The sequence below is a fragment of the Diabrotica undecimpunctata genome, chromosome 8, assembly GCF_040954645.1.
Source record: "Diabrotica undecimpunctata isolate CICGRU chromosome 8, icDiaUnde3, whole genome shotgun sequence".
Taxonomy (NCBI): Eukaryota; Metazoa; Arthropoda; class Insecta; order Coleoptera; family Chrysomelidae; genus Diabrotica; species Diabrotica undecimpunctata.
In genome coordinates this window covers 136,048,189-136,071,972 of record NC_092810.1, presented here as the reverse complement: position 1 = coordinate 136,071,972, position 23,784 = coordinate 136,048,189, and the positions used below count along the sequence as shown (strand labels likewise).

Below are 23,784 nucleotides of genomic sequence, written 5' to 3'. Positions count from 1 at the left end.
ACAGAATAAGAAAACTTTTCTGTAATCGTAATATCAATATAACGCTCTGGATAAGAATGCTTCGATGTTACATTTTCTTCACCCTTTTGTATGGGGTTGAGGCCTGGACACTCAATACAATACTAAAAACCTGGAAGCATTCGAAATGTGGTGTTACTGGCGTATTCTGAAAGTATCATGGATGGATCGCATGGATCGCAAACAAACACACAAGTTCTCGAATTTGTATACCTGGGAGCGCTCCTTAAAGAATTTTTTAATATTAATTTTTGTGATATATGGTATACAGCCCACTACAGGAAGTTAACTTTTCCTTGTGGAGTTTTTTATTTTTTGTTTGGGAACCTAAAACTAAGGTTTCAGTTGGTCACCAAAAGATAAAGTACTTAATTGAACATACTATATATTATGTATTGAATGTTGAACAGAATACAAAGATACAAGATTGGTGGTAGTTAATTAGTAACAAAGTAATAATAAAAATACTTAATTAATTAACCACATATTCTAATTAAACACAATTTTCATATAACTGGTTGTATAGAGAAGTTATATCTCTTATGTTAATGAGACATATCTTTTGAGAGCTTAGATATTTTTCAGGTAAATTCTTAATGTCAAATTCAAATAAGTATAGGAATGAGGTTTGTTTGGTTAAAACATTACAGTCACACCCAATTATAGGCAATTAATAATTTAAAGTTTTAACAATTGCTGTGTAATGTCAGTGTTGAGGTTATATATTTTATTTATTTTTCAGTGATTGCTACTCCTGGTGATCAGACGTTGCCTTTTGATATCCACGATGCCCTCAGTAAGTACAAAGCAACAAAAGTACAAAAAATGGACTCCGAAAAAGGATTATTGAACTTTTTTGTAAACCAATTCTCTTCTATTGATCCCGATTTGATAATAGGCCATGACTTACAGGGCTACCAAATTAATATTTTAGCCGAAAGACTTTCAAAACTCAATACAAATATTTTCAATAAATTGGGTCGCTTGAAAAGATCGGAAAAGAAAAATTTGGAAAAAAGTCTTTTTGCTGGAAGATTAGTATGCGATATAAAAATATCAGCTAAGGAATTAATAAAATCACGTTCATACGATTTGGACGCCTTATGTCAAGTTGTTCTGAAACTTAACGAAAATCAAAGAATAGAACTAGAACCCGATGATGTACCAAAGATGTTTAAAACCACTTCAGATATTCTGAAATTGGTATCGTTTACCATGCAGGACACTATGTATATATTAAAAATCATGTATAATTTGAATGTTATTCCATTGGCCTTGCAGATAACCAACATAGCTGGTAATGTCATGTCTAAGACTTTGATGGGTGGTAGATCCGAACGAAATGAGTTTTTGTTGTTGCACGCTTTTTCCGAGAAAGGCTATATACCTCCAGATAAGGAGTATAAGAAGAAAGGAGATGGAAAGCAGAGTTCAAAAAAGAAACCTACGTATGCAGGAGGTAAGGCAAACAATCAGTTAAAAATATTATATTTCATAACCAATAAAATCGTAAAATTGCCGGTTCATAACAGTTCGCCCTCGCGGGAAGGTGCACGACACTTTTACCACTTAGTTTCTTCCTATTTTCGTAGGTAGCTTTTAAGAAATGGAGAGATGATACAGAATACATGTCTGCTAAATAAAATAAGGATATTTTTTCAGTATACAATTTATTACCACACAGTGAGACGCAATATATATATATATATATATATATATATATATATATATATATATATATATATATATATATATATATATATATATATTCGGTTTTTTATAACGTCTTACGACGTTGTCCGACTCCCAAACGTCACTGTATTCTGTCTTGAGTTAGGTTTTCGTCCAGATTTCGAGCGCTAATTGCTTTCCTAACTCCCAGGTTCCAGCTCTGTGGTGGTCTTCTTCGTTTCCTCTTCTCTGGGGGTTGCCACATCATCGTTTTTTTAGGCAATCTTTCGTCCCCCATTCGGCTCACATGCCCATACCATATGAGCTGTTTTCTCTCAATATCCTCAACTATAGTGCCCTCTATACCCATTTGTTGTTTTATCACTTCATTTCGTATTCTGTCGGCTCTTGATATTCTCATCGATCTTCTGATGGCATCCATTTCCGTGGCTTCGACCTTTTTCTTAGATTTTTCGGTTATTCTCCATGTCTCAGCTCCATAAAGTAGGCTAGTTTTAACCATTGTCTCATAGATGTTCCATTTTCTTTTCTTTGATATTTCTTTACTCCATAGAATTCCGTTCAAACATGCTATAGCTCTTCGTGCTTGTACAATTCGATGTTCTATTTCTCGTTCATCTTTTCCACTACGGTCGAAGATGACGCCCAGGTATTTATATTCATTGCATGGATTTATTTTTTGATTGTCATCGATATCGAGTTGTTCTGCTTCAGCTCCAATTGAGAGGTATTTTGTCTTTTCTAAATTGATATTTAATCCCCATTTCTGGTATTCTTCAATTAGTTTTCTAAGCATGTATTCCATGTCTTCTTTGTCATTTGAGATCACCACCTAATCATCTGCAAACTGTAAAGTATATATGTAATCCTGATCGTTCAATTGTATACCCATTCCTTTGACTTTCCTTTTCCATTGTTTCAGAGCTGCAGAGATATAAATCTTAAATAGAGTCGAAGAGATACAACATCCTTGTCTGAGACCCTTAGTAACTGCAAATTTTTCAGCTAAGAGGTTTCCGAATTTCGTTTGGGAGTTTGAACCATAATATAGATCTTTGAGAGCACTAACCAATGTTTGATGTATGTTTGATGTGTCCAGGACTTCCCATAGTTTATTTAGCGGGACTGTGTCATATGCCTTCTCAAGATCTACAAAAGTCATATGTAACTCTCTATTTGTCACAATTTTCTTTTCTATAATTTGTTTAAGACAGAAGATGTTATCTGTACATGAACGACCTGCTCTAAATCCTCCTTGTTCTTCGTCTTCAGACGATTGATAATCTTCCTCTATCAGGTCCCGTAGTATTCGACCGTATAGTCGACTCATTGAACTTGTGACCGATATCCCTCTATAGTTTTTACAATTTCTCCTGTCACCTTTTTTATATATTGGGGTCATATATGCTGTTTTCCATTCATCTGGTGTTGGATGTCCATTAATATATTCGTTAAATATCACCGTGATCATTCTGTGTAATTTCTCTGAGCCATTCTTTATTAATTCCGTAGTTACTCCCTCTTGTCCACTTGCTTTCCCATTCTTCATCCCTGCTATAGCTTTTTGAACTATGTTGATGTCTATGGTAATATGCTCTCCCAGAATTTCTATTCTTGATGAATTCATATCTTCTTTAAATTCGTCTCTGTTCTCATTTAATAGATGTTTGTAATAATGTGTCCAATCCTCGGGATTTATGGGATTTAGAATCACCTACTCGTTAGTCGGCTTCTTAACAGAGTTTATAAACTTCCACGCCTCAGTGCATTGTCGTCCTCCAATATAAGATTCTATCTCTCTGCACCTTCTATCCCATATCTCATTTTTGGAGGTCATAATTATCTTTAGAAAGCTTATTAAGCTTATTAGCTCTTTAGAAAGGTTATTAAATTCTTTATTTAGTCATACAAACAATAAAAATTATTCATACAGGGTGCCCAAAAAGGATTTAATAATTGAATTAAATTAATTTACACAACAAGAAGTATGTATGTAATTTATTTAATACAAAATTAAATGTTCAAATTGCCATCCACCCGCCTTTTGGCAGTAATTAAACCGACAAAAGCGATAATCTTGAACATTGTAGATCATTTCTGGAGGTATATTAGTAATGTCGGAGTTGCACCGTCTTGCCGAAACCATATGTTTTTGGAAAAACTTTTATGGGAAGGGATGTAAGTTAATTTTGTAAAAAATCAAGAAATCTTTGTCGCGTCAGAGGCTCATCAAAGAAAAAAGGACCTATAATTCTATTCTCAACTATCCCTGTCCATCCGTTTACTTTCTGAGGGTGCTGAACATGTACTTTAGTCATACAATGAGGATTCTCTTTACTCCCAATATCTGGAGTTTTGCCGATTTACTGTTCCATGTAAACAGAATATTGCTTAATCAGATGCTTAAATCCCTTATTACACTCAATAATAATTATCATTTAATGTAAACATTAAATAGGATGAACAATGGTAAGGCGGTAGAACCTGATAAAATACTTGTCTATCTTATTTTCACGTGAAAGTAGGATTGACTCCGATTGTTATCAGTCTCTTCCACACCTGCCCTAACACCAGTTGTTACTCCATCATACATGTCTCTGACAATTTTCATATATTCAATCCAAATTTAAACGTATTGCAAACAATGACAAACCGTTGAACGACGTCTCCTCATACTTGATCACAGTTGAGTTGCAAAATACTCTTTCAACAGCACAACAAATAAAAGTAAGTGATAATTTTCTTCCCCTTGGTCCCATAAATGGTATTCTCAGGAAAATATTAAACTCTATTCGTAGATTTATTAACTTCTTAGCTCGCGATGTTTCTGTATTTTCTTTCTCAAGGACCCGTCGAGTAAAACGATTACTTTCTTCAGCGGTATTCTGTACAATTTCACTGGTATTTTTTTTTAATATATACAGGGTGTAGTTTCTTAGGGTGAGTTCTGTGTTCAAGAGCCATGACCTCACCCTAGAAATAAAAATAAGGCTCCTTACATGCTATGTGTACTCAGTGCTTCTGTACGGAGTAGAAACATGGACATTGAAGGCGGAAACTCTATCAAAACTTCAGGCTTTTGAGCTATGGTCATTCAGAAGGATCCTGAAGATACCATGGACAGAGAATGAACACAACTGCGGATTTGGTCAACATCGTGAAGAGCCGTAAGCTGCAGTACTTGGGACATATAATGAGAAATCAAGGCAGATACGAGCTACTTCAATGCATTTTGCAAGGTAAAATTGAAGGAAAAAGGGCCCAAGGACGAAGAAGAATATCCTGGCTTGTTAACCTGAGAACATGGTATAGAAAGACCTCAACACAGCTATTTCGTATAGCAACCAACAAAGTCATCATAGCCAGAATGATCGCCAACGTTCGGAACGGACAGGCACCCTAGGAAGAAGTATCTTAGTCCAAATAGGTCACTTTACATCCTGAAGAGGAGTCATCAAAAACAAACATTTTAGAAATTAGTGATCCTGAAGGGTAGTCGTCAAAAACAAACATTTTAAAAGTTAGTGATCTATTCAGATTATTTATATCTTTTTATTTCACAGAACATACTTTTGTAACGATTAAATTCGAACGTACCAAAATAAAAATCAAACTTAAACTTAAGGTAAAAATTATATCTGGAATTTCATTGGTTCAAAAACAATTTGCCATAGGTACCGCCCGTAATACACCTACCACACAGCACTAGAAAACATGTAGTTAGCACTCACTAACTATTATTTTTCCATAAAATTTTTACACAAGTGATTTGTACTGACGTCGCGATATAAAATTCCTTGTTAACAAGTGCTTCAATTGATGGCGCGAAACGTAAATACTTGTAACTATACAAGTACGCCGAATTAAAAGTGTTAATTAAATTTATAATTCGTGTTAGTTTTATTCGTATTACTTTATTTTATACAAAAAATGTTATCTATATAATTTTATGCATTGTTGATCCAAATATTCTTATAAAAATATATTATAAATATTTATTTTTGTTTAGGTTTGGTTTTGGATCCCAAAGTCGGATTTTACGACAATCTTATTCTCCTAATGGACTTCAATTCTCTATACCCCAGCATCATTCAGGAATACAACATTTGTTTTACTACATTACCGGTAAGCGACAGTGATGAAAACCTCTTCTTACCAGACAGCAACCTTCCTCCGGGAGTTTTACCAACAGAGATTAGAAAACTCGTCGAAAGCCGTCGTCAAGTCAAAGGAATGATGAAAAAACCAGATCTATCTGCTGATTTACGAATGCAGTACGACATTCGACAGATGGCTTTAAAGTTAACAGCTAACAGTATGTACGGATGTCTGGGATTTTCAAATTCTAGGTTCTATGCCAAAAATTTGGCTGCGCTAGTAACGCAGAAAGGTAGAGAAATATTGACAAATACTAGGGATATGATCGAGAAGATGAATTTTAACGTTGTTTATGGTGATACTGACAGTATTATGATTAATACCAATATTTTGGAATACGACCAGGTAATTCTGTTTTGTCTTATTTCACTGTATCCGATTTAACATTTGTATTCGACAAATCATCAAAATTTATTTAAATATAAATAGTTTATTTAAATACATTTACATACGTATATTATTATCTTAATATTGTTCTGAAGCTATTTTCTTGTGGCATGTTAAATTAATTACTATTTAAATGGGAATAAGCCACAATTAAAGGTTAAAGTACGTTTATTGACGTTTCAATTTCCACCTCGGAAATCGTTCTCAGAATACAAACATTAGTAAATTAAACAAATTTTGTTTTTTTGTTACTTGGTGAAAAATTCTCTAATAATTTAATTTTATCTGACTCATTTATATTGACAATTCAGACATACATTATACATTTTAAAGTAGACGACTTTAAAATGATATTGCCAATATTGTTGAGTTGCGTTCCTGGGAAGACTTTACTTGTAAGATAGTTCATTCGATTACATGAAATCAACTTTAACTTGAGAATATCCGTCAGAAAAAATCATAGCATGTAATTCGCCTTTAAAAAGACAAACACATGCCGTGATGACAGTAAAAATCTCCTGTTAGTGATTCCATAGTAAATTATGAGGGAAAAACCAGGAAAAAAACCTTATAATACTATCCCGACTGTAAGTATTTGGTCGTGCATTTAGTTTACTTTCAATAAACACCAAATTCTGATTTTATATGTTTGATATTTAAAAAAAAAATAAATGATGTATCCTCTATATGTTACCGACTTACGAATACTGGTATTTTCCTTTTAATAACTTCTTCTTTTAATATGGGTAACCAGATCCTACTACATTCTGCTGAGGAATTTGCGACACAATTGGTCTCATTTAGCATAATTAGAGCCGCTTCTTTGATTTTTCTCTTTTTACCATCCGTTTCTTTTAGGACTATATTTGAATCATTCCATTGAACCCTATGTTCATTATCCCACGCGTGTTTACATATTTGAGATCTATCAAATTCTCTATTTTTGATATAAGATTGATGTTCACTTATTCTAACATTTAATGGCCTTGAAGTTTCACCTAAATAAAACTGATCGCATTCACAAGGTATTTTATAAATGCAATTCTTTGTCCTTTCTTGTTCATTGTTAGGTTTGGTTTTAGACAAAATAGATCTCAATGTGTTGTTTTGAATGTTGTTGAAATGTTGAATTTATTTCCTATCCTTTTAAGTTTTTCTGATAATCCTTTTATGTATGGTATTGTTATTTTCCTCGTATTATTTCTTGTGTATGCTGTAGGATGTCGTTCTAAGTTGTTCTGTGCCATTCGGTCGATTATTGAAAATTCCTTATTTATAAACAATAAAGAATAATCATTTTTTAATAAAACAGATGTTAACAAATGTTTTTCCTCCAAGAACGAATTTTCGTTAGAACAAGTAACTTTGGCTCTATCGTATAAGGATTTAATGATTCCCTTTTTAATATTAATATTGTGATTTGATTTGAAATTTAAATATCTGTTGGTATGTGTTGGTTTTCTATACACCTGACTCTCATACCCAGTATCGTTCTTAGAGATTAAAACATCCAGGAAAGGTAGTGTGTTATTATATTCCTTTTCCATGGTAAATGTTATTGTCTCTTCTTTATCGTTTATATCATTCAGGAATGTGTCCAACAACTCTGATCTATGAGGCCATATTGGGTGTGGGTTTTAAATTTTTGCAGAATGTAGTAGGATCTGGTTACCCATATTAAAAGAGGAAGTTATTAAAAGGAAAATACCAGTATTCGTAAGTCGGTAACATATAGAGGATACATCATTTATGTTTTTTAAATAACAAACATATAAAATCAGAATTTGGTGTTTATTGAAAGTAAACTAAATGCATGACCAAATACTTACCATGTCGGGATAGTATTATGAGTTTTTTTCCTGGTTTTTCCCTCATAATTTACTATGGAATCACTAACAGGAGATTTTTACTGTCATCACGGCATGTGTTTGTCTTTTTAAAGACGAATTACATGGTATGATTTTTTCTGACGGATATTCTCAAGTTAAAGTTGATTTCATGTAATCGAATGAACTATCTTACAAGTAAAGTCGTCCCAGGAACGCAACTCAACAATATTGGCAATATCATTTTAAAGTCGTCTACTTTAAAATGTATAATGTATGTCTGAATTGTCAAAATAAATGAGTCAGATAAAATTAAATTATTAGAAGAATTTTTCACCAAGTAACAAAAAAACAAAATTTGTTTAATTTACTAATGTTTGTATTTTGAGAACGATTTCCGAAGTGAAAATTGAAACGTCAATAAACGTACTTTAACCTTTAATTGTGGCTTATTCCCATTTAAATAGTAATTAATTATTGTCTTAATTTTGGTATAACCAAAATTGACCGTTTTGATGTTGTAAACTCATTCTTGTAGCTGGCATCATTGATCACAAACGCCGGGCCATTCTAGAAGATAAAATGTAGATGTGATTAGCCAAGATGGCTATGGGGAAGTTGACCAAAAAATGGAAAGACCATTTTGGAAAAACTAATTTATTTTGATAAGAATGTGTAGAAGTTTCTAGGTTTCTTCCTTCTATTTTATGTGTTGACTGCTGGTTACAATAACAGCATTATATTTAAAATCATCTTATTTGGAAAATTATTTCCGGAGTAGAAACCAAAACGCCAAATAATAATTATAAAATGTAATTTTCATTAGGTACAATCATTTGTGGCATTATCATTTAAAACAATTTCAATTATTTGGCATTTATATTAATTTTACTCTATTTTTGCAGGTATTTAAAATTGGTGTCAAAATTAAACAAGAAGTAAACAAATTATACAAACAAGTAGAACTCGATATAGATGGTGTCTTTAAATATTTACTGCTTTTAAAAAAGAAAAAGTATGCTGCAGTAACATTGAACAAAGACAAAAGCGGAAAATTGGTTGCCGTCAAAGAATATAAAGGTTTGGACATTGTTCGAAGAGATTGGTCCCAAATATCTTCTGAAGCTGGAAAATATATATTGAATCAAATTTTGAGTGACCAATCCGCCGATGAAAGAATAGAGCATATTCGTGAATATCTAAGAAAAATTCGTGAACATTTAACTGAGGGTAAGCTTTGCTACATAATAGTTTACTAAATGTACAAACTTCTTAAACTTTCAAACTTCATTAACCATCCGAGTTAACATCGAGTTAAGAATTTGATTTGACAGATATCTACAATATATTTTAAGTTGCATTTGCGGGCAGAATAGGTCGCTTTTTTAGGTAAAATTAAAATAAAAAAATTGTCCAAAAAATAAAAAAAAGTTTGGTGTGGAGCACCCTTAATACTGAGGGGTATAAAAAATATATTACGACCTATTCTCAGACCTACCGAATACACGTATAAAATTTCATAAAAATCGGTCCAGCCATTTCGGAGGATTGATTTCGAGCGCGTAATTGACATTCAAAATCGCCGGTCGCTTCAAGCTTTGTTTCTAAGAGAACGGTTCATTCTACAGAAAAAGTATTAATAAACATTTTTGTTCAAAATCATCTTAGCTACATTTCCTGTTTAAAATATTTTTTCCTACGGCGTACAGATTCTTGGTAAATCGATGTTTTCCATCCCGCCTAATACGGGAGGGGGTGGTAGGAGTGCAATTTTTTTTGCATCTTTTTGGGATCCAAAAATTGACATTCTCAGCAAAATTCAGCTTGTTCACATGATTTTTAGAGGTAAATTTAGATTTATGCACTACGTTTATATAGTTCCCACCCAAATGTGGTCATTATAAAACAGATAACGCCTGATCTATTACATTTTTTACAATTTTAGAAAGTAGTCTGTCACTTGTTTCTTCCTCTTAGATTGAAAAAGTGATTCTTAATTTTACAGTGAATCAGTTTTTTAGCGAGTAGCGCGTCATCTCGATCCTCTAGAGTATTGAGAAATTAGAAAATTGTACTAAAATGACAATGTGACAAGAAACGTAGATATATAAGTAAAACCTCTTTCCGTCTCTGTCGTACGTCTCTGTTATTAATGAAACAACCTAAGTAGATTATTTATATAATAGTTATATTTATGTTTAAGGCAAAGTACCCACTCCGTTATTAATAATTACCAAGCAGTTAACGAAGGAGCCCCATATGTATCCCGACAAAAATTCTCTGCCGCACGTACAGGTCGCTCTTCGTTACAATCAGAAAAGCGGAGGGCATTTTAGGGCTGGAGACACCGTACCTTATATAATTTGTGAAGATGGAACTACCAATAGCGCCGTACAAAGAGCCTACCACGTAGATGAACTAAAAAGTAATTCTGATCTCAAAGTTGATATTATGTATTATTTAGGTATGTATAAAAATATTTTTTGTTTTATTAATTGACATAAGCTAAAGTCTATAAAAGAATTACGCAGAGAATAAGTCAAATGAAGTAATTTTATAGCCGTACCAAAATTATTATCCAGATTTAAGCCATATGGTTCCCAGTCACTCATTTGGGAAAAATTCACTCGTTCCATACACCTACAGTATCAAAAGGATGGAAGGTCTGGTGGGACTCTTCAGTAGGACTCTGATGGGTAACACTAGAAGTATAAAGAATAATAGGTACTGTCTGGGTTGTTTCTATTCTCCTTTGTCATTTTATTCGCATTTCCAAATCTCTGTACTTAGATATTTTCGATGTAGTTCTTTTTCTTGTAGTTCTATCCGTTTCAGATGTTGGCGACCATCATGGCAATCTGTGTTTTGCACACTGCAGCTCTGAAAAATTATGTATACGATTTTGGCTGTTTTTCTTGTGGTTAACAGCTCTTTTTCTTTTTGCATTCTTAATAAAACGCCCAGATTAGTAACATGTTCTATTATGATATCTTAAGGAATTTTCTTGCAGTCAGCGTCTGAGAGAATCCACTACTAAACTCCTTACAACAGTATAGGAAAGATATAACATCGTAGTAACCTGATTTTATGGGTCCTGATAAATCATGGCAAGATATACATAAAGGAACATGGAGAAGTCCAGATGGGAATACAGTAAACCAAATAGACCATGTGGTGGTTGACGCAAGACACTTCAGCGACGTGATAGACGTACGTGCAAGATGCGGGGACATAGACACGGACCATTACCTACTACAAGCTAAACTAAGAGCTATAATCTCCAATGCAAAGAAAGAAAAAGGAGTTAAAGAGGAAAGGTTTAAAGTAGAAGCGTTGAAGAACCCTGAGATAGCTAAGAGATTCGAGAAAAGTCTCGAAAGCAAGCTGTAAGGCTGCAAGGATGTTATAGTTGAAGATATTAACAACTATTGGAGGCAGTGTAGAGCCACATTGGAAGAAGTGGCAACTGAAGTTATCGGAAAGCAAAAACGTAAAAAATTAAGGGCAGACTGGTATGATGAGGAATGCGCACAAGCAACGCAAAGAAAAAATCAGGCATATAGAAGACTCCAAGGGCGGAGAACGAGACAAACAGAGGAAGAGTATAGGCAGCTGAGACGAGAAGAAAAACAAATACTTAAAAAAAAAGAAGAAAGGGCATATAGAGAGCCAACTAAAAGAACTAGGGAACTATAAGGCACAAGCAGAAACGCGAAAGTTCTACAAGAGGATTAACCAGAACAGGAAAGAATTCAAACCAAGATTATCAATCGTTAGAAATAGAAGAGGGGAGATCATTCGTGATCAGGACCAGATACTAGAAAGGTGTGCAGAAAACTTCGAGGAAAGGCTAAATATAAGAGGTGAGACAGGGCTCCACGAATCAGAAATCCAACTCGAGGACATTGACGACGAAAGAGAGAAAGATAACATCCCAACAGAGGTAGAAGTCATCCAAGCTATACTAAAATTGAAAGAAAATAAAGCTCCTGGGGCAGATGGCATTCCTTCAGAACTTTTAAAGCATGGAAAAAAACCTGACATACTGTTATATATGTAGACTGGTAGAACTGATCTGGAAGCAAATAAAGTTGCCAGAAGACTGGAATGTAGGTATAATTGTACCTATCCACAAGAAAGGAGATCAAACAATATGTGACAACTACAGAGGAATAACCCTACTAAACGTAACGTACAAAATATTGGCATATAATCTTTACGACCGACTATCGGGATATTGTGAAGATATAATAGATAAGTATCAGTGTGGGTTTCGTAAAGAAAGATCAACGACCGATCAAATATACCTTCTAAGGCAAGCTCTGCAAAAACATGTGAGTATGGCATTGATACTCATCACCTGTTTGTTGATTTTAGATGTGCCTATGATAGTGTTGAAAGAAATGCACTGTACAAGACCATGATAGAATTCAGCATACCAGTACACTTAGTAAAATTGGTGAAAGAGACCCTCTCAAGAGTCGAGGGTAATGTTAGAGTGCAGAACGGAGTTTTCAGAAAGTTTCAGTCTCAGATAGGACTTAGACAAGGAGACAGCCTATTATGTCTTCTATTCAATATTGCACTAGAGAAAGCGATAAGAGAATCTGGAATAACAACCAGAGGAACTATTATTAATCGTAGCGTACAATTACTAGCCTACGCCGATGACATCGACATTATTGCAAGAAGAAAGGCGGACGTGGCCGAATCATTCAAGGCGCTTGAAGCAGCAACAAAAAGAATGGTACTAGAGGTTAACACTAGTAAGACGAAGTATATGAAAGTATCAAATTATATACAAGCAGCATAACCCGAAGATCTAACGATCGGAACATATACTTTCGAAGGAGTAAGAGAGTTTATATACCTAGGCTCACAAATTAATCAGAATAATGCAGTATTTTAGCTTGTAGTGGTCATTTCCAAGCATATATTATCAGGACATATTGACAATATAGGAGATGGTTGGTTTGGAGAAGTCCCAGTTTTTCAGTTATCTCTTGATGAAGGATCTTTTCTAGTGAGTCATGCCGTTTCTTAAATTAAGTTGCAACAAATGTCTGGAAGCCCCCGGTAGTATGTTTTGGACCTGAGAGTCTTTGACGATATATTTCAGGTACTTTTTGGTTGGAATAACCTGATCCTAATTGGCGAGTATGGAAGTTTCTGTTTCAAGGAACATTTTTCTTATTGCCAACAAATAGTTAGACTATTGGTGACATCAGGAACCAATATATAAAGGCACAGTAGTGTTGCCCTTAAGGGTCTATTAGAATTAAGAGTTTATTTTATAATAATAACAAGACGATTTTAATGCATCTATCACAAGGTCTCTTCTTCTTTTTATATAGATATGACTGTCTGTTTTTCAATGTGCCCCCAGTAAATTGTCGTTCCATCGTTTTCGTGGTCTTCCTACTGATCGTCTTCCTATTGGGGAACCGTCTCTTGCCTTCTTTACTACTCTATTTGTTGTCATTCAGCTTAAGTGTTTTCATCTCTGCTGTTTCTAACATTCTTTTTGTCCTGTCTGTGTCAGGTCTTGTTTCTGTCGCGTATGCCATTATTGGTCTGATGACTGTTTTGTAAATTCTGCCTTTCGTTTCTTTCCCGATATTTTTATTTCTCCATATTGTTTCATTTAGGCAGCCTGCGGCTCTGTTTGATCTATTCACTTGATCTTCTACTTCGGTTTCGAGTTTTCCGTAGCTAGATAATGTGATGCCTAGATATTTAATCTCCATCACTTGTTATATTATCTGACCTTCCAGCTCCAATTTACATCTTAGTAAATTTGCTGTTATAACTTTTTGTCTTTTTTTTGGGGAAATTAACATGTTAAATTTTCTGGCGGTTATATTAAATTGGTGCTGCATACGTTGTAAATCATCTTTACTTTGAGAGAGTAGTATTACGTCATCTGCATAGCAGATTATTTTAAGTTGTTTTTCTCCCATTTGGTATCCTTTTTTTAGTTCTTACTTTTTTTATTATTTCGTCCATAATCATATTGAACAATAGAGGACTCAGAGAATCTCCCTGTCTTATCCCATTGCCAGCTTCATTAGGGTCGGTTAGTTCTTCTTCTACTTTTACTTTTATTGTGTTGTTTTGGTAGATATTTTCGATCGTTTTGATTATTCCTAGAGATATCTCTCTTGCGTAGAGTAAGCGGATAACGTCTTTTAATTTGACCCGGTCAAATTCCTTTGTAAGGTCCACGAAACATAGATATGCCGGTTTGTTGTATAATGATTTCTCTTGCACTTGCCTCATTATAAATATAGCGTCGGTGCATGATCTTTCCGACCTAAAACCTTGTTGTTCTTCGGCTAGTGTTATAATTTTATTCAATTTATTTGTTATCACTTTGGTTGTTAATTTTTGTCTTTGGTTTGTTTCGATTTGTCTCCCTTTTTGAAGAGTGATATTAGGATGCTTGATATCCATTCTTGAGGAATTCTGTTTTGTTCTATTATTTTTTGGATTAGTTTTAATAGTTGTTTGGTTAGATCTGGTCCTCCGTACTTTTGGGGTGTTGAAACTAGGTGGAACTAGGAATTAAAGTTAACTTTACATTTCGTGACACACTCTAGATATTTTTTGGATACTTGATAATTTATTTCTTCTGCGTAATTTATTTTTAGACTTAAAATATAACTTACATTACAATGTGTTTTTTCCATGTTTAGGTCAGCAAATACACCCCGTGGTATCGCGAATCTGCGAACCTATTGAAGGAATAGATTCTTATGAGATAGCCGAATGCTTAGGATTAGATACAAAAAACATAAAAAGACCCAGGCAGGCAGTCAACGAACTTATTGGGGAAAATATTAGCAGACCCGAAATCAAGTTCAGAAACGTGGACAAGTTTAAGTTTATTTGCTTTGGCTGTAAACAGGAAAATATTGTTGAAGGAGCATTGGTAGGTATTATCATATAATTAAAATTTTCCTTGTATTTCCCTTGTCGTACTACAACTGGTTTGAGTGAGAATTCATAGCAGTTCTTGCGAGGAAAAGGTGCCTCAAAAGTAATGCTCCATTTGAAAGCTCATCTCAAGTTTCTTCAAAATTACTAGTTTCAGCTTGAAAATCACAAACTATTCGTTTTTTTTTATAAACAGTCGTCCCGTTTTCTCTTCTAAACAATAAAACAAATTAATTATTTATTTAATAATTGCGTCACTCAATCCATGTAAAACTATACCTTAGTTCAGTTGCCCAAAAATACGAGTCCTAACAACTATATAATGGGACAAACTAAATGCATGCAAAATTCAGATAGTTGACATTTTAGTTTTTTCTAACCATGCATTGTATTGTCATACTACTGTGTAATTAGTTAATTAGTACTAATATAGGTTTAATAAGCAACACAAAACAAGATATACCTACTTCAAAAACTAATTCATAATAAAATTTGTTTATTTCGTTGGCAACTATTGGGACATAAACAAATGTTTATTTTTAAAATCGAGTAAACCTCGCAGTTAGCCTTTATGACCACTCGAATTTGGTTGGGCATTGGATCTGTTTCATTTTATGATATACTGTTTCATGATATTTGGTGCAGAACTGTTAGAAGGCCAAGAAAGGACATTTCTATTGTGGTTTCCAAACCAGGTGTTTGTGGTTCTGACCCTATGATAGTTCGCTTCGTCCTGCTGAAAAATATAATTCCCACCAGCATTATTTAAGTTCACAATACTTGGTAGTATACTATTTTTAGGTATTTGTCCAGATTTCGCAGCATTTACGGTACCCTTAATAAATTAAAAACATCCTAACCCTGAAGCTGCCATAAAACCCAAAATTAACAGTTTCGGTGAAAAGCCTCACGCTTATTGCAAATAACTTCTTTGCAGTAATCATCAAGGCATACGTCGAATTTTGATTCTTCACTAAAAATTACTCGGTACCAATCTTCTTACGGACCAAGACAGTTTAGATTTTGCCCAAATCAGCCTCGCTTACATTTGTTTTGCTGTTAACCCCTTCGCGCCGGACCGTCATACGGCAAGTCGCACCTATATACGGATTCGCGCGCTTACCATTATCGCTTAAAATACAGTATCGCACTACAACTAATTAAAGTTATTGTAATAATAACATTAATTTTTAGAAATAAAATTATTTAAATATATTATTGTACATAGTATGTGAACTAAATTAAATTTTATCTATAAAATACCATTTTAAACAAAAATTATTAAAAATTTTACGAATGTGGGAACAATAAAACAAACGAAAAATTCTATTGAATTTGCATGTCGCAAGAATAATTTTATTTATCGTGGTACTGGTCAATATGTTCGGAAAAGAACATTCGGATCGATCAAAAACACCTTAAATATGATGCAGACGGCTGCACCGCCGTATATGATAACGCAAACTCATGATGCACCTGTGTGCATCATCGTACGTAGCGAACAGTCAACTTTAATCCAGATTTGTGTTTCCACTTGTGACAGCATTACCTTGACAGATATCCAGTTGCTTGATTCAATTCAGCTGTAACTTCCCTTAGAGTATTTTGTCGATCTTTTTTGCAAATTTTTATTAATATTCTCCTATTCCTATCAGAAAACTAGTTTTAGTCCACCCGGGCTTTTACCTTGTTTATCTAAGATACTTCATGTTTCCTCATAATGCTTAATTATATTCCACACTGTAGTTTTATGAATAATAATTTCATTCGCATTATAATATGCTGGTGTCTCATCGGCCTATGGTGGAGCAGTACGGTAAGAGATAAGGGCTTGCGGCTCGGTGATACTCCTCCATAGATCCCTACCGGAAGGGCGTGACGCCTAAAATACCGGGTATATATATATATATATATATATATATATATATATATATATATATATATATATATATTTCATTCACTACTGATCATTGCTGAACAAAGTACAACGTAGCCACTGACAGCGATAATGTTTGTAAACAAGTGACATCATGCCATTTTACTGGAGATTGATTTAATTACATTTTAATTATTAAATAAAAATTAAATTCCTTAAACACAGAAACATTGTGAGTTTAAGTTGCGTATTATGGAAATACTATTTTGCGGTAAAATTATATTTTTATGCATTTTTTCGTTCAAGTTTGATACAATATAATATATTCCACTTTTGTCATATATTACGAATATCTAATTGTTAATAATATTTATGTCTGTAGGTAGGAAACTCACCTTTTCTGGAACGGTGTCGCAACTCGGATTGCAGTGTAAAACCAATAGATTACTTACCTTTCATACAAAACCAGTTGGCCCTTTCGATCCAATCATACATTAATAAGTACTACGAAAATATCTTAATATGCGAAGATCCCGCATGTACAAACGAAACAAATCATCTTCCACTTAAATTTGCCAGGAAATACCCAATTTGTACATTATGTCAGAAGGGAGTCATGTTCAGGGTATATAACGAGCAGCAATTATACACCCAGTTATCTTATTTCCAGCACATATTTGATTTGAGCAAACTGAGTAAAAGTAAGTATCACTTTAATACATGCGATATATGGTTATATGGTCCAACACTAAAATTATCCAAGCATTAAACCAAAATATTAAAGTTCTTATAACGACTTCTTCTTCAAGTGCCATCTTCGTTCCGAAGGTTGGCGATCATCAGGGCTATACGTATTTTCGAAACTGCTGACCGAAACAATTCGTTGCTGCTACAGCTATACCATTCCCGTAGATTCTTTAGCCAGGAGTTTCGTCTTCTTCCTATGGACCTTTTTCCTGCTATTTTCCCTTGCATAATTATTCGTCCAACATATGGTCCAACACTAAAATTATCCAAGCATTAAACCAAAATATTAAAGTTCTTATAACGACTTCTTCTTCAAGTGCCATCTTCGTTCCGAAGGTTGGCGATCATCAGGGCTATACGTATTTTCGAAACTGCTGACCGAAACAATTCGTTGCTGCTACAGCTATACCATTCCCGTAGATTCTTTAGCCAGGAGTTTCGTCTTCTTCCTATGGACCTTTTTCCTGCTATTTTCCCTTGCATAATTATTCGAAGCAGTTCATATCTTTCGCCTCTTGTAATGTGTCCCAAGTATTGCAGTTTTCGTTTTTTGATCGTAAATATGACTTCCTTTTCTTTATTCATTCTTCTCAAGACCTCGACATTTGTGACTCTCTCGGTCCATGATATTCTCAGGATTCTGCGATACATCCACAGTTCAAATGCCTCTAATTTTTTGGTATCAATCTTTTTCAACGTCCATGACTCCATTCCGTAGAACAGCACAGAAAGTACGTAACATCTCATCAGGCGAAGTTTCATTTCAAGGCTCAAATCTCTTCCGCAGAACACTCTCTTCATTTTAGTGAATATGGATCTGGCTTTTTCTATTCTTATTTTGATTTCTGCTGAGCTATCGTTGTCTTCATTTATAAAAGTGCCTAAATATTTGTATTTGCTAACTCGATCGATAATTTCATTGTGTAAATATAAATTTTGGACATTTTGTGTTGATTTCGATATTACCATAAATTTAGTTTTCCTTATGTTCAAAGATAGTCCATATTCTTCGCTGTAGTCTGCTATCTTATTCACCAATGTCTGTAGCTCTTCAAGTGTTTCTGCGATCAGAACGGTGTCGTCGGCAAATCTCAGATTGTTTAATCTAACACCATTTATTTTGTATATAACGACTAAAACGACCCATCGTAGCGGCAATGAATAATGAAAACTTAGCAGTAAATAAGACCTTGTCAGTGAATTAATTCCGGTGAAATATCCCTTCCTATCGTACAGATGGAGAAAGGATTCCGGTAACCATTCCGAACTATTCACCATAAAAGACGTTTGAGAGAAAGACAAATTTTAATAAATTTTTAATACATATCATTTTGGAGAGTTAAATCAACAATCAATTTTGCCAGTTGAGTGTAGATCCAACTCCAGATACTATTAAATTAGTTTGAAGTCTGCCAAATTCTTATAAATTTTGTATCTAAACCGATATACAGTTAGATGTACTGTGCATTGAGGAAAGTATTCCTGCAGTTTGCAGGAATACATTCTACGAGTACAGATCTGCTGCGAATCTTGATGATATGAGTCAGATTATTGTTATTGAAACATCAGGAACTTAGTGAGATCGTATACCGAGATACCACTGCACGTTATTCCATCATTATATGAAGTAGGTTGTAAATTTAATACAATAAAAAATATTTAAACATGAAGTAAAAATCATAAATCCACTGCAATGCTACATAAAAATGCAATTTTTATGTATTTTTTCAGTATTTCATTTTACAGTTATCCTTTCTTCTTCTTATGGTGCCCTATCCAATTAGTGGATGTTAAAGACAATTCTGGCATACTCCTCTCGGTCTTGTGTGGCTCTAAAGAGTGCATGGACTTCGAGGTTTGTCCAATCCCTTATGTTTTTAAGCCATGAGTATTTCTTTCTTCCGATGCCCCGTTTTCCTTCTACCTTCCCTTCCGTAATAAGCTTTAAGAACTGGTACTTGGAATTTCGAAATATATGACCTAGATAAGCAGTTTTTCTTCTTTTTATTATTGTCACCACTCTCGTTCTCTGCCCATTCGATTTAATACTTCGACATTTGTTGTGTGATCTGTCCAGGGAATTTTAAGTAGTCTTCTAAATACCCACATTTCAAAGGCCTCCAATCGGTTCATCACATTGGCCTTTATGGTCCAGGTTTCTACACCATATAGCAGTATGGAGTAAATGTAACATTTTACAAAGCGATATCTAAGCGTTAAGTTAAGGCTGCTGTTGCTTAGCAACAGCAGTTGCTTTTACTAATAAGAGAACCTCTTATTAGTAAATGCTGTTCTGGCTTGCTCAATCCTGCTACGTATCTCTATGTCTGGATGTAGATTCAGTTATCCAACTACCGAGATATCTGAACTTGGGGACCTTTTAGATGTTCTTATTGTTTATTCTTATATTTAATTGCATATTTCGTGTTCTGCTAACCACCATTACCTTCGTCTTGTCTATATTAATCTTCAAACCCAGTCGTTCTCCTTCAGTGTTTATTCTATCTATTAGTCGTTGTAGCGCTTCTTGGCTATCAGCTATTATGACTGTATCATCAGTATAGCGAAGATTACAAATAGTTTGTCCGTTGATTTTGATTCCATCTTCAGTGTCACTTAAGGCTCTATCGAAAATCGTTTCAGAGTATAGATTAAAAAGGAGGGGTGACAGAACACAACCCTGTCGTATACCGTACTCTCACAGATGCCACTTGATTCATATAAAGGTTCTTTATGATTTTAAGGTCAGATCGAACGTTCCTGGAGCAATCTTACTAATTCTGAATGATTAACACAATCGAACGCTTTCTGGTAATCTATAAAGCATAGGAAGACATATTTTTGCTGATCTCTGTATTTCTGACGTAGGGCAGTTAAGCTATAAAGTGCTTCTCTTGTGCCAAATCCTTGTCTGAAATCGAACTGTGTGGGGCTAATGTCTTATTCACCTCTGTTGTATATTCTTGTGTGAATTATCTTTAAGAAGAGTTTTAGGACCTGGCTCAATAAGCTGATCATTCGGAATTGGTCGCAACTATTAGCGTTTGGCTTTTTTGGGATTGGTGTAAAGGTTGATTCAAGCAAATCCTGTGGTATTTGACGGGACCCATAAATGTCATTAAAAAGATTTACCCAGGCGTCTATATTGTCTTCACTCAACATTGTTAGAACCTCTATCTATATGTGGTCTGGGCGTGGTGCTTTTCCCCATTTGCTCTGTTTGATTGCCCTTACAACTTCTGACTTCGATATTTTGGGGGAGGGTTCACTTTTATATTCACTTTCAGAGTTTCTGCTAGTATTGTCTGAGTATAGTTGCTGTGTGTAGTTTCTACAATGTTGAAGTAGATCCTTGGGATGAGTAATTAATTTATTTTTCCTTCACAATACTGTTAAAACTGCAAGGTTTTGTATGACCTGTCACTTCTTTAATGAGTTTATGTATGTTAAATTGGTCAGTTTTTCTTCCAATTCCTCCATTTCTGCACACCTGTCTAGCAGACACTGTTCTTTAGCTTTGCGGCACTCTTTTCGCATTTGTCGGTTAAACTGCTGATGTTTGGTTCGGTCTTATAAATGATCTGAGGTCGTCCATCATTGATAATATTTCGTCAGTCATCCAATTCTTCTTTTTGTACTTTTAGGAAGCAATCAGAGACTTGGCGGCGGTTACGATAGCATTTTTAATACAATTCCATTGTATTCCGCTATTGCCTCATTTAATTTTTCTGTGACTTTTAGTTTAACGTTAGGTTGTTTTAAGCTGTTTATATCAATTTTCTTTATGGATTTTCTTTTAATTTTCTTAAGCTTAATACTCCTTGCAATCCATTTCTGTATCTCTGATTAATCAATAAAAAATAAATTTGATTTCTTATGATGTTGTTATGCGTATGCTGTGGAGACTGCCAGGTGTAGAGTCTCCGAGGTGGCAGTTTGTACCAGGTATTCGCAATTACTAATTTTTCTTCTTGACAGAACTGGATTAGCATATCACCTCTCTCGTTTTGATCTCCTAAGCCAAAGTCGCCCACGACATCTTCAACACGTCCCCGCTCTACCTTCGCATTGGAATCTCCCATGATTATAGGTTCTTCTTGATCAGTTTCATTAACTCCTTATTCTCTCTGTACAATTGTTTTACTTCATTTTCAGGCTTGTCCAAGGTTGGTGCATAGATTTGTATAGTTATCCAGTTATCAGTTATCCTTAATAAGGGAAATTAAAATTTTGTTTTGCTGCTTATTTTTTTCTCTTCTACAGAAATACATATTATTATGTTACCTTTTAGAACCTCTAATGGAACATGAAATCGAATCTGGTTATTCGTCACTTCAAGATATTGTTGAAAAATATTTAAACCATTCCGGATACTCCATAATAGACCTCACTGAACTGTTCTCCATGCTAGATCCTCACAAAAAGCGGGAAAACACAGCAACCAATGTAAATACTGATGTAGAGGAAGATGTCCAATATATGGATGAGGAGGAAGAAGAGGATGTGTAAATACTTCTAACGGAAATTTTATATAAGATAAATTTTAGTTTTTATGTACAAATTTTATATACTTAACATAATTTTAGCTTTTTTAATAAAATTATGTCATAATTTTTGATAAAATTGCCTTTATTATCTTTTATTATACAAAAATGGACAGGGTAATAAAGAATATTCGAGAGGCTTTTTTACATAATTATCCACTTCGTTAGTAGCACAGCGGTAACCTTTAGGTAAAATATTTTCCACCTAAGAAGACCGCTTTGCAATTAAATGCTGGTAACTTTATTACTAGCGGACCAGATAAGCGGCGATATTTATATTTTACACTAACTTTATGAATAACATTTTACTGCTCTGTTGTTTCAATCAGCGCTGCTCAACAAGTTATCGTTTATTGGTTTTAATATTTTATTGCAGTAGTACGAGTACGCAATATTTATTTAAACAGTAAATTTATTACATGTTATTTTTTTTTAATTTCTTCTGACGTATCGTATAATGTAGATTTACCCAACAATCAAAGTTATGCCTTTACAAGAACATATTATTTGAAAAATAAGGAGTACCATGTGTCATAATAATTGTAACCTCCTTTATACACACTTTAAAAATTTGTTTAGTAATGTATTTCTTAAATCCACACAATCATTGAAAATGATTCATGCTGTTTAAAAATATCTTTCTGTTAACGACACTGTCATCGACAAAGTAGATCAAATTCAAACGTCATCATATTTCTCTTCTGTTTTTCGTTAAAAATTAATTGATGGTCGTGGGTTGTATTGGTGTTATTTAATAATTTAACAAAATACATAATCAGCAAAAATCTTATTTAAAACGTGCTAACGGTTTTTGCAATCACAATCAATGCAGTGTTTATGCTTGTTTAGCATTGGCTGTTAAATAATTTGTGTTCGATTGTTTCGTCTGTTGTACAACCCTCGTCCTTTTTAGGGTGTAGTAGTTGTATATAAGTACCTATCTTTTATAGTAGTGTAGTAAAGCAGTACTTTAAAGCAAAATGAGTAATTTGGAAGAAAATAAAATACAGTCGAAACAGAGTGTTATCTCCAGAAGAACGGCGTTTAGTTCTAAAAGTAGAAAGTTATTTTAATTTGGAAAAAAATAATATGGGTCCATTGACATCTGTTATGGCAATTCAGAAACGCACATGCGATGCTTGCGGTATCTCAGAGAGGACATTCCGAAGAATTAATAACATGAGTGAGGATAAAGTAAATAAAGTAAGCAAGAGACATCGTCGACATCCAAATACTTTAGATTTGCACCAGTCAATTGAACTTGCGATTAAATATATATATATATATATATATATATATATATATATATATATATATATATATATATATATATATATATAATATGTATAAAGCCAAAGAACATGTAACAGTTAGTGCTGTGTTAAAAATAAAAGACAAGGAACTGTGTGATATTAGTTTAACAAGTTTGTGGAGAGTGCTGAAACATTTATGTTTTCGATATAAGAAACTTGGATTTTCGCTAAAGGAAATATGACAAAATCATCCTGGCAAGATGGCACCACAAAATGTTCCGGTCTAGTCTAGTCGTTCCGGTAATGGTAAACGCTACATTATACTTCATGCTGGAAATGATGAGGGT

The 23,784-nt window shown here is 34.0% G+C and overlaps 1 protein-coding gene across 1 annotated transcript in view; it reads left to right on the top strand.

Moving 5' to 3' along the window:
- Positions 1-22,263, top strand: part of PolA1 (DNA polymerase alpha catalytic subunit) — a 31,979-nt gene extending 9,716 nt beyond the window's left edge. The window contains exons 9-15 of the mRNA XM_072541119.1: positions 761-1,477; positions 5,720-6,213; positions 8,987-9,311; positions 10,285-10,545; positions 14,777-15,016; positions 17,280-17,594; positions 21,932-22,263. Of these exons, the coding sequence (XP_072397220.1) occupies positions 761-1,477; positions 5,720-6,213; positions 8,987-9,311; positions 10,285-10,545; positions 14,777-15,016; positions 17,280-17,594; positions 21,932-22,149 (2,570 nt within the window). The 3' untranslated portion in view covers positions 22,150-22,263. The remainder of the gene's footprint in view (positions 1-760; positions 1,478-5,719; positions 6,214-8,986; positions 9,312-10,284; positions 10,546-14,776; positions 15,017-17,279; positions 17,595-21,931) is intronic.
- The last annotated feature ends 1,521 nt before the right edge of the window (positions 22,264-23,784 follow it).